Source organism: Zootoca vivipara, chromosome 3 (genome assembly GCF_963506605.1).
Source record: "Zootoca vivipara chromosome 3, rZooViv1.1, whole genome shotgun sequence".
NCBI classification, from domain to species: domain Eukaryota; kingdom Metazoa; phylum Chordata; class Lepidosauria; order Squamata; family Lacertidae; genus Zootoca; species Zootoca vivipara.
Genome location: NC_083278.1, coordinates 56,932,471 through 56,944,521, shown reverse-complemented (window position 1 = coordinate 56,944,521; position 12,051 = coordinate 56,932,471). Strand labels below are relative to the sequence as shown.

The 12,051-nt window shown below is 43.0% G+C and overlaps 1 protein-coding gene across 1 annotated transcript in view; it reads right to left on the bottom strand.

The window, feature by feature from the left end:
• Positions 1-5,746, bottom strand: part of ENPP1 (ectonucleotide pyrophosphatase/phosphodiesterase 1) — a 47,636-nt gene extending 41,890 nt beyond the window's left edge. Inside the window, exon 1 of the mRNA XM_035108976.2 lies at positions 5,443-5,746. Coding sequence (XP_034964867.1) covers positions 5,443-5,646 — 204 coding nt within the window. The 5' untranslated portion in view covers positions 5,647-5,746. The remainder of the gene's footprint in view (positions 1-5,442) is intronic.
• Positions 5,747-12,051: the final 6,305 nt, after the last annotated feature.

Sequence of the window (12,051 nt, the reverse complement as noted above, 5' to 3'; positions counted from 1 at the left end):
AATAATAAAAATTGCAGTGGGGGGAAGACATCAGTGAATGCTGTGGGCTTCTTCCAGTCCAGTGTTCTATGCTCCCATAAGCATCATATGTTGAAATATTGTATATCAGCCCGCCTTGGGTCTGAGAGCTTGTTTCTTCTCATTGTTCCACCATAGGTTGTAGCCTGCTGTGCACTTAAACAAAATAGGGCCTTTTCCTGTAATTGCATCTCATTTGTGGAATTCCCTCTCATTGGACATGCACGTGGCACTGCTACTATTTGGAGGCACTACCAGATTACTTGCTTTTGAGCATTCATCCTGATATGTTTGCAGGGAGATTAGAGGATGTTTACTATTTAATAAGCATTCGTGTTTGTTGTTGCAAGATTAGATGGCATGGCATCATAGCAAGTGTATTTTCTCATCACTTTGCTTAACACAAAAAGTATGACCTTTTGGAGAAGCTGGTTTCTTGCACAAGACCTCCTAATCAACTGTAATTGTGCAACCTGAGTTTGCTAGCATGTGATTGAATCCCATCCAAAAATAACAAGTCTGGAAGCACCCTGGCTTTTAGTAACCCAGTCCTTTGGGGGAACTTGATATAGCAATGTCAGCTACAACAGATGTCATCTGCTGTCTGCTGTTATTTATTGTTGTTTGAGATTTTAATTGGTTATGGGATATTGTATTTTATAATTAACATTTAAAGGTAAAGGTAAAGAGACCCCTGACCATTACGTCCAGTCGTGACCGACTCTGGGGTTGCAGCGCTCATCTTGCATTATTGGCCAGGGGAGCCAGCATACAGCTTCCAGGTCATGTGGCCAGCATGACAAAGCCGCTTCTGGCGAACCAGAGCAGCACACGGAAACGTTGTTTACCTTCCCGCTGTAGCGGTACCTATTTATCTACTTGCACTTTGACGTGTTTTCGAACTGCTAGGTTGGCAGGAGATGGGACCGAGCAACGGGAGCTCACCCTGTCGCAGGGATTCGAACCGCCGACCTTCTGATTGGCAAGCCCTAGGCTCTGTGGTTTAACCCACAGCGTCACCCGCTGCAAACCACTCTGGGATCTTAAATGAAGAGTGGCTTGTTGTATTTCAGGTATTTATATACCACATAATATTCAAAAATTATAAGCAGTGAAATGAATCAAGTCAATCAAATAATGTATTGTAATTAAATAAATAATCAAAATATAACGGCTCCCGATCCTCCATTCTAGTCATACTCTGTTCACAGATTCAGTTCATTGATGACTAATCACTATGTAATGTCTCCATGTGGGAATATACAAATCTTCGTTTCAAGATATCTATTTGTAAGCTTAAAATGTTACATCAGAAGCAGTCCTGAAACAACCTTTGGTATCCCAAATACCCAGCAGTAGCTTCCAAAACACAGAACATTTCATATTAATGCACCAAACACACCACATTCCCCTGCCCTACAGACACATTCATCATACTCCATTCATTCTCTCTCTGTTCCTCAGCTTCCTGTGTCTACACTGTGTATTCTTGTTGGAAAGGCCATTATGCAGCAGTGCTTAACAACAGGAGGGGAGTTTGGAACTTCTACTTGATATTTTCAACAAGATTATTTAAGATGCAATCTTAACCCCCCCCCCCACTGCCCTGGAGTAAGCCTTTGTGAATTCAATAGGTCTTGCTTCTGAGCAGACATGCTTAGGAATCCACTGTTACTGCTTCAAAGATACAGCACTGGTCCATGCAGCATCCTCCTAGAAAAGGCACATATAGTCATGTTGGTTCATAGAAAAATCCAGAGTAGAGCAATACAGTTCTTAGGAACAACCAAATGTCACAGAATAGTAAGGAAGCTTTTCACTTCTTCATAACTCTTCACCAGGCTGGACATTAAACAAAGGGTTAAAGAGAAAGAGAAAAATGGCATGATGTTAAAACAAAAATCTGTATTTTTAATAGTCTAAAAGACAGAGGAGATTGAAAGGAGAGTAAACTGCAGCGGACAATAAGTTGCTTTGAGTTTAATTCTTTGGAGAAAAGGGACTGATAAAATAGGAATAAGAGTAATATTGTGGACTTTATGAGATTGAAAGAACCAGTCATGGCAGATCTTCCACTACCTTGAAAATATAAAATCTAGTTATTACTCAGATCCTTCTCCTGTACCTATTTTTTATTCATGTTACCTGTTCCTATCGTTCTTTCTTCTCTACTATACTGTAAAACAGCAGCATCTTCAAGATACTATATGACTAGCTTTACAGAGGTCATAGTCCATACCTCATAAAGGTTTTATGGCCTACTGTGTACAACCCAATTAATCAGTTTAGAACCTGACAGCAGGTGAGCCTCCGTATTTTAGTCATATTAATTGCTCATTATGTCACATAATACAAATAGATTGGGAACATTTGATCTGGAAGAAAAGATAAAGGGTGATCCTTTTTAAATTGATCCTTCTATTTAAAAAAATTGTAAAGGCTTGAGGAACAATTCTCCTCACACCTGCTGCACACATGATACAATAAAACAAGCGGAGAGTAAACCACAATTCTAAAAGCTTATTTGCCAGGTTCAGAAATTATTTTGGCCCTTGTGGGTAACTATGGGTGTTTCGAAATAGGCACCAGTTTTGTTGAAACATGGCACAAGCCAGTGCTATTTTTCTAGAAAGAGAGATGCCGGAACTCACCATGAACGCTTCTCTTGTTCTCTTATATTAATACTAATAAAACAACTTGATTATTTATATCCCGCCCATCTGGCTGAGTCTGGGTGGCTCCCAGCAAAATAGTAAAAACACAACAAAACATTAAAAAACTTCCCTACACGGGGGTGCTTTCAGATGTCTTCTAAAAGTCAGATAGTTGTTTATTTCCTTGGCATCTGAAGAAAGGGAGAACGCCACTACCACAGGGAGGACGCCACTACCAAGAAGGCCCTCTGCCTGGTTCCTTGGTTCCCTGTAACTTCACTTCTCACAATGGCAATAGCACCCAGGGCCGGCCCTAAGGCAAGGCTGGGTGGCGCAGGGCGCCAGGGCACCGGACCGCCAGTAGCGCGCCGTGCTGCAGCGCCCGCCAGACAGCCGCGCGCTCGGAAATGGGGGGGCACTGGAGGGATAATTCACACCACGGCGCCAGCTACACTTAAGACGGCCCTGATAGCGCCCACCTGAGAGATGTTGGAACTGAGTTCCAGTGAGTTCCAGCTGAGAAAAAGGCCTGATGCAAGCTATTTGAGTTGCAACAAACATTTCTCCAGACAATTCTCAGCTAGATACCTAGCAGGATTCCATTCCCAACAACCTTCTTAAGACCCAGATAGATAAATTCCAAAAGATTAGACATATCTAATCACACACAGAGAGAGCAAACCCATGCAGTTCTGCCTGCACTCCATCACTTAAGCCTACTAAACAATGAGACACAACCAAGGCTAGGACTTTTCAAACAAACATCAAAGATATCTCTGTTACAAGTCAAAGGGACTGTGATCCACTAAAGAGATTTAAGATCCCACACTCAAATCCCTGGGATGGTGAAGGCTATGATAGTATCTCCAAGCTTTAATTTCCCATTGAGCTGGGTCCAGAAGCGTGACTCACTCTTAAGAGCAGAACACTGCTCCATCAGATGTTCTCCTCTGGGACAGCCCCTGACCCAGCTAAGTATCTCAGAAAACGAGTAAGTGTGTAGACTTTCTTCCAGAATTCCATGTAAAGGGAAGTTCTCAAAAAGTTATTCTGTTTTATCAGATTTTCCATCAAATATGATGAAGAAAAATGCTCAGTTCACTACCAGCATCACACCATGTAATTGGCAGATTAAGAAAGATGGGTCAGCAATGGATATAAGGCATAATCATGCAGGGCAGGGTAGCAGCACAGGTGTATCTTAATATGACACTAACTGTCTTTGTTTGTTTGTTTATATTATTTTCCCACTTCATCCCAAGAACAGGTTATAATATACTCTTAACTCAGTTCACCTTCAAACCATTCCTTTGAAATAAATTATGCTGCAGTTTAAAGGTAAAGGTAAAGGGGCCCCTGACCATCAGGTCCAGTCGTGTCCGACTCTGGGGTTGCGGCGCTCATCTCGCTCTATAGGCCGAGGGAGCCGGCGTTTGTCCGCAGACAGCTTCCGGGTCATGTGGCCAGCATGACAAAGCTGCTTCTGGCGAACCAGAGCAGCGCACGGAAACGCCGTTTACCTTCCCGCCGGAGCGGTCCCTATTTATCTACTTGCACTTTGATGTGCTTTCAAACTGCTAGGTTGGCAGGAGCTGGGACCGAGCAACGGGAGCTCACCCCGTTGCAGGGATTCGAACCGCCGACCTTCTGATCAGCAAGCCCTAGACTCTGTTGTTTAACCCACCGCGCCACCTGGGTCCCCTATGCTGCAGTTTACCATATAATAAATAAATAAATATGCTGCAGAAGGCCACTCCTGTGTGATGTGCAGCAATAAATCTGGAATAATTCTCACTCCTTCACTGTGATAGTCAGTAATGCAGATCGCCATCCTCATTATCCCAGATGAGCTTTCATTAGAAAGGTGGGGCAATCCAACTTGCAACTACTACTCTGAAGTCAAGTGCCAAGGAAAGTTTCAAGAGTGCAAATACCATACAGTGCTAGACTCTTGAATATTAATTCAAAGACATGAATCATTGGCAATGTCAGCTATCAAGACCAGTGTATGGCAAACCACCATTTCAACACACACCAAAGTTTTTCAATGCCCCAATATGAGTGTGTTTAAATCAGCTGGCTCCCTATTAGTGGATACTTTCAAAAAGGAAGGTGCTGTGGTTAAAGCATATCTGGCATGCTCCTAACATCCTCTGCTGTCTGATGCAACACATGCAGGTGTGGAATGTGAGTAACCAATGGCGAGGAAATTTAATTCTGCACATGCTCAGGGGCACCTGTTGTTCACTTGTTGTTTCACATGTTACGGCACTGAATCATTGCAGTGAAAATTGTAGGTGGCCAATTTCAAACCTTCTCTCTCTCTCTCTCTCACACACACACACACAGTATTTTCCCCTGTATTGGGAGGAGATGACTTGCCAAAGGTCAGGCAGCATGTTTGCTGTTCCTAAATTAAAGGCATCCCACTCGGTGAAGCTGTGCTGCCGCCGAGGTGCTTTAGCAAAGCCTGCGTCACTTTAGGATGCGAGCCACATCGTTTGGGTCCCCTTAGCCAGATTCACAGAGTGGCCCAAGCAAATATTTGCTTCTCCCTCTGCAAAAAGACGAAGGTCGCCATCACTTTGGAAAGCTTGGCTTCGCCCAGCGAGCTCGTGACTGCGTAGAAGAGAAGCGTCCCCTTGCAGCCGCCTCGCCACAGCCCTGCGAGGTAGGCTGCTTTGCGCCCGCTCCACCCACGACTCCACCCCGGGGTGTCTCTCGAGGCGCCTGGCTCCGGAGCGGGAGGGGGGGGGGCGAGTCTCCTTACCAGGGAGAGGACTTTGTAGGGGTTGGGCTCCTTGACTTTCGCCCTGGGCGCCGCCGCTTTCTCCGGCTCGTCCGCCACCTCCATAGCAGTCAGCATGGGCACCGCGGCGGAGTTGTTCTTCTCCGGCCCGTCGCTGCCGAAGCTCTTCTCCCCCGGCGGAGGAGCCACCTTGGCTTGGCTGTTCCTCAGGCCGGCGCTCTCCATTCTCTCGCACGGCGCCTCCTGCGCCCTCGGCTAATAAAAGGGCCGTGGCTCCGCCCCCTGCCTGGCTTTGGCGGGCTTCCCTCAGGCCGTGCGAGGTGGGCGAGGGAAGAACTCGGCGCTCCGGGCTCCTCGGGTTCCTGCCGCGCCTCCCCCCGCCCCCACCCTCTGGCCGCGCGCGCTCTCTGGGGAGCCGAGTGGCTTTTTCTTCCCCCATTCGTGTTCGCAGGAACCTTCCTCTGACGCGCACCCTTCCCGGGAGATGAAGAGGAGCCTATGCTGCTGGTCCCCCTGAAGGAGCTTTATAGAGGATGGTCATCATCACCACCACAAAGGCTTTATTATATACCTATTCAGGATGGAAGCTGAGAAGGTGGCAACGTGTGGCTCCAGAAGCAGGCGGCTCAGGAAGGTGATCGGGGTTGTTTACACGGGAGAGTGAAGGGACAGCGTTTTCCTCTGCGGAGAGGAAGGGAAAGTGGGTGGCTGGGCGAGGGGGGGGGGGACTTCTAGCCTTCCTATTTACTCAGGCTCTTCCAGAAATCACACCTCTCCAGGCGAAAATGGAACAGAAAACGGATAAAAGATGGAAAGGTGCCATCCAAAGATGGAACTGACTTTTTTGTCCCCCATGGACCACTTGGGGATTGGCTGATGAACACTTAATGATTTTTCTGCCTGTTGTAGCAAGTGCCATGTGCTGTGCTAGGTGTTATATGATCTTTTTTCCCTCCCCACTGTTGTATTTTATTGTATTACAGTTTGCATTTCATATAATTCAAATGGTAGTGCGATAACATACAATACAATAAATAATAGAAAAGACAATAAAAGAAACAATAAAGATTCAAATGAAATCAAGATGAATCTTTAATGCAAGACATGCCATGGGCCCCCGGAATGAGGTTTGCAGACTGCTGGTGGTCAATGGATCACATTTTGGGAACCATGGTTCAAGAACCGTGGGAAATAGTTGTTTATTACATACCATCTCTAAAAATAAAACTCGAAGGCTATTTGATGTTCATCTTTGTCTCCCACATCCAATAAGAAACAGTCTTGCAAATGCAAACTTACCTTCCTTAAAAATTCTGCTACAGTTTGATGCATGGCTACTTGGAAGTGACCCCCACTGAACTAAGACATTACTGCAGAGGAAACATGCTGTGTGTGTACATAGGAACGGGCTGCTCCTTTTGTAAATGCACATGGAACACACACCTGTAATATACAGAGAGAGAGAGAGAGAGAGAGAGAGAGAGAGAGAGAGAGAGTTTTGTTTCCTTTTTTCTTTCTTTGCATACACTCAATAAAACTGCCAATATAATGACATAATTATACAAGTCTATGGTGAGACCACTGTGCACAGTTCTGTTTGCCTCACCTCAGAAAGGACATTGCAGAGTTGGAAAAAGTTCAGAAGAGGGCAACCAAAATGCTCAAGGGGGTAGAGCAGCTACCCTATGGGGAAAGGTTTGCAACATTTGACACTTTGTAATTGAGTTAAAAGGCAAGTAGGGGAGGGGGCATGATAGAGGTCCCCTAGTGGAGCTGACTGTTGGAAGATTCAGGAGCAGCAAAAAGAAAGCACTTCTTCATATACAGACTATGGAATTAGCACCTACAAGGTGGGAGCTTGCTTTAAAAGATTAGACAAATTCAGGGAGGATAAGGTTATCAATGACTACTAGCCATGGTGACTATGTTCTGGCTCCACTATCGAGAGGCAGAATGCCTCTGCATACTAGTTGCTTGAAATCACAAGTGGATAGATCACTGTTGCACTTAGGTGTTGCACTCTGGGGCTTCCTATAGGCCACTATGAGAACAGGATGCCAGACTTGACTTATGAAACCAAAAGCATTCCTCCTAGGAATTTTAGACCAAGATGTAAAAAAAAGAAAATTGGAAATTATTTATGTATGCAACAACAGCGGCAAGAATTATATTAGCACAAACTTGGGAGACAGAACAAAATAAAAAAAAATTCCTTCCAGTAGCACCTTAGAGACCAACAAAGTTTGTCATTGGTATGAGCTTTCATGTGCATGCATACTTCTTCAGATAGCAGAGAGAAGAATTACCAACGAAAGAACAATGGCAAGGGGAACTTATGGAATATGCAGAACTGGCAAAACTAACAGAAAAACTACATGAAAAGGACAACAAAGACTTTAAAAGAGAATGGGAATCATTTACAACATATATAAAGAGGCAACATAAAGAAATGGACTCATTGGCAGGGTTTGAGTAAACAATCACAACTGTATACAACAAAAAATAAGACTATATTTATTGGGGAAATTTTGGGGAAACAATACGCAGGGTGAACAATATGGAAATAAAACAAAATGGGAGTATGAGGGAAGTCCAGGGGAGGAGGGTGGAAATATGAAAAATTGTTATATTGTTAGAAAAAGTATACATGGGGAAAATCAATAAAAAATACTTTTTTAAAAAAGGGATGCCAGACTTGATGGACATTCAGTCAAATCTAGCAGGGTTCTACTTTTTTTAACAGAGCAGGTTTCTTTGGCCCTTCTTTTTTGTTTATTTACATTGCCTTGAACATTTGCAAACAATGTGTAGGGAAATGCAGTGGGGAGATGGCTGTGAAGCTGCTTATAGCCATGGTGTGATTAATTAAAGGCTGAAGAAGGTGAATAAAGCTAGGGAAGAACATAGAGTTTCAGCTGAGGTCTACCAACACACTGCCATCCCTTAGTCACTAGACCTTTTATCTGATGCCGGTTATTTATGCTTGCTTGCTTGCTTGCTTGGAGCATTTGTTCCCACCCACCCCCATCCCAAATCCTACAGAAGGCCATGGAAAAGTCTTTACATACTTCTCAGGACTGAACAAAATAGTCCAAGTCACCACATAGCAATAGCAAAGCACTGTGCAGATGAGCAACAACATTTGGGCAAAGACTTCACATATACCACTTAAAACAATTTTGAGTCTCCCTACCGCTGTTGTGCATGTACCTATGAAAGTTTAAAACTGCTGTTTCAAAATACTTTTTATCAGGTTTGTAAACTTATTGACAGCCATAGACATGTAGGGAAGTGGATTTGCAACTGTATTCCAACCTTCCTGGTTTGTTCTGTCACCTTTGCACTGATGCTCGTTGCCTTCTGAAATGCATTTTTAGTCCTCCATTTATAATTTTACCTCATCTGGATAATGGAACCAACATCTATTTTCCTTAAATCTTAAAGGGGAAACATAAGCCATATTTACATATCTCTCAAAAAAGGAAACAAAACCCCCCACAGCCATTTGTAATTTTCAACATTTTCTAGGTACTGGACATTTCACAAGTCCTTTTAAACTTTTGAACTGTATCTTCTTTCTTTTATGATGTTGTTCTACTTGACTGACTGTGCTAAAATTATATTAGCTATGTTCAGAAATGAACACTGCTGGGCAAGGATGAAAACCACAGTAGCTGGTACAAAGGCCAAGCAATACATATGCAAATTCCATTTATGAGATTTCTATGAACCTTTTCTAGGAAGTTAAAGAGCACTTTGTATGAGAGCAAACATTACCAGGAATTATCTGTTTGGTTTAACATTATAAAATTATATGTTTAACATTCTAAAAATGTATATTTTTATGTTTGACTGTCTAAAAAGATATAATTAACAAAAATGTTTTTAACTATCTAATGGCTTCTATTGTTCAACTGACTCTCCAGAATATTAACTCTGATCTTCTTATGTCAATGGGACTGGACTGCAATACCTGGAAGTAATCCCCATTAAACAACATTGGATTTTCTTCTGAAAATACATGCCTAAGATTGCACTGTAATTATGGTTGACATTCTTGTGTATCAGCCTAAATAGTTTTTGGATCATGCTTTCTAAACAGCACATCAAAAATTATGAACACCAATGGGCTTTCAGTGAGATAACTGGTCAGTAATTTGTAGACCAACCCCATGTTGGTCTACCAGAGTGACATGGTTGGAGTGATTCTGTAGTGGCTTCCATGCTGCAAATGTGGTATACCTGATGGTGCTTTGGTAAAATTATACCACAAAGGGCTCTGTGTGTTTTTGTGTGTGCGTGCTTAAAACCAAATTCCCAATTGTTGGGTTTTTGTTTTGTTTTTTGTTCAATAAACTAACCATCTTAGTTTTGTCTGTATTATTTACTGTACTTATGGGTGATAGCCAATGTTAGTCATACCCAGAGCAGCCTCGTTGAAATCATTGGATTTAAGTGGCTTAAATCCATTGATTTCAATGAGCCTACTCTGAGTGTGACTTCGGTGGAGATCACCCAATGTGTTTACTTACTTGAATAATGTGTATACCATCCTTCAGCCTATTTGGATTTCACAGTGGTGTACAACAAATTGATCATAATGCAGTAATAAAACAGTTGAAATGCTTGAACCATGTTAAAACATCAGCAATTTAAAGTGTCTGAGTAAATAAGAAAGTTTTTGCCTGGTGCCAGAAAGATTGCATCATCAGCACCAGTCAGACCTCTTTAGGGGGGCAATAAGAAATGTATATAATTCACAAAAGGCAATAATAGTAGCCTATGTATGACAGTGATGAGCTCTCTGCTGAAACTCCATCTGGGTACTGGATTACATCAGCTCTCATTGTGTTTCTTTCTCTGTGTTTTCCTAAGGTAAACATTGCCATAACTATTTTTAATTCTAGCATAACTTCCTGAAAATGAGTCCTGTTATGAAAATGAGCCCAGCAACTTTTATTCAAGCCATCTAGAGTTGTGCACTACATTAGACTTCCCAATTAAGCCTCGGTGTCATGCAATATGTTGATAAATATTAAAAATATTTCTGTTAACTTGCTCAGATCCCTACACAAACCTTTTCATAGTAGTAAATGGACCCATTGATCTTCTCAGAGGCATCATATGAGATATCAGTAGGAGGAAGGAGACAACAGCTTCCCAGCAAGGGTAGCAGCCCTTTGCAGTACAATCTTAAAAAAAGGTAAAGGGACCCCTGACCATTAGGTCCAGTCGTGACCGACTCTGGGGTTGCGCGCTCATCTCGCATTATTGGCCGAGGGAGCCGGCGTATAGCTTCCAGGTCATGTGGCCAGCATGACAAAGCCGCTTCTGGCAAACCAGAGCAGCACATGGAAACACCGTTTACCTTCCCGCTGTAGCGGTTCCTATTTATCTACTTGCACTTTGTCGTGCTTTCGAACTGCTAGGTTGGCAGGAGCTGGGACCAAGCAACGGGAGTTCACCCCGTCACAGGGATTCGAACCGCCGACCTTCTGATCAGCAAGCCCTAGGCTCAGTGGTTTAACCACAGCGCCACCTGGGTCCCATGCAGTACAATCTTATGTACTCATAAATAAGCCCCATTAAGTTCAGTACCAGTTGCAAATGAATAAATTTCAGTGGGTTGCTCTTCAGGTTTTCCTCACATTTGTCACCAGACGGGAGAGGAACCAATTTAGTCCAAATGTCAGCAAGGTGATACTTTGGTGGCAACCCTCTCAAACCTCACTTGATATAAACAATGGTATCTATTTTCATCTGGAAGATGTTGGAAGGTATGATTAAATGGTTTGTGAATTGCAGTTTCAAGACTTCTGAGGCCATAGGGTGATCTTTACTACTGAGGTGGGGGAAAGCAAAGATCTTTAGAAGAGAGTTAAAGCCAGAAGTTCCACAAATTCAATGTCCAGTTTACTCTTCAGAAGTGAGAAAGTAACATCTGGAATCACTGGGATTTTGTGGGTTGCAGGATTTTTCTTTTTCTTGAAGAGTTGTGAAACGGTACGAGGGGACATATTGATGTTTCTGTGGTGGTGTTAGGACATCTTGTTCTGATCATCTTGTTCTGGTTTGGTTGGGGAGGATATGAGTGGCATGTTCAGTATTCATTAAGAGTCACCGTGCTGGTGAGTGTGTGTTCTACTGCTTCTGAGTTCTGCATAACCAATGCCAGTTGTAGAAGATCTGCTTCATTTCTGACACAGCTTGCTACCAGATGACCTGTTTATTGAACATCAGGATTTGTTTGGACAAAGTGTTCAGGAAGCTTATATGATTCCAAGCAATCATTCTGATTGTTCAGTAGGTAGATTACATGGCAGTGCAATAAACAATTGTTATCCCCCCACTTTCCAGGCTATTTGCCAGATACCCAAATATCTTTTACCCTCGTCAGATTTAATGTTCTCCCTTCTGCCTTACTACAGGGCAGATTTGAGGGTAAACCATATACAGCACGGGTCTGCCCTTGTGGCTCGATGGAAGTAGAAACTGCTTCACATGTACTATTATGTTGTCGTTTTTATGAGGATATACGTTTGACTTTTATTACACCTGTTTTGCAAAAGTCCATGAAAGAATCCGAACACCATAGTTTAAAACTACTGCTAGAGGACAAGAATCCCAAGA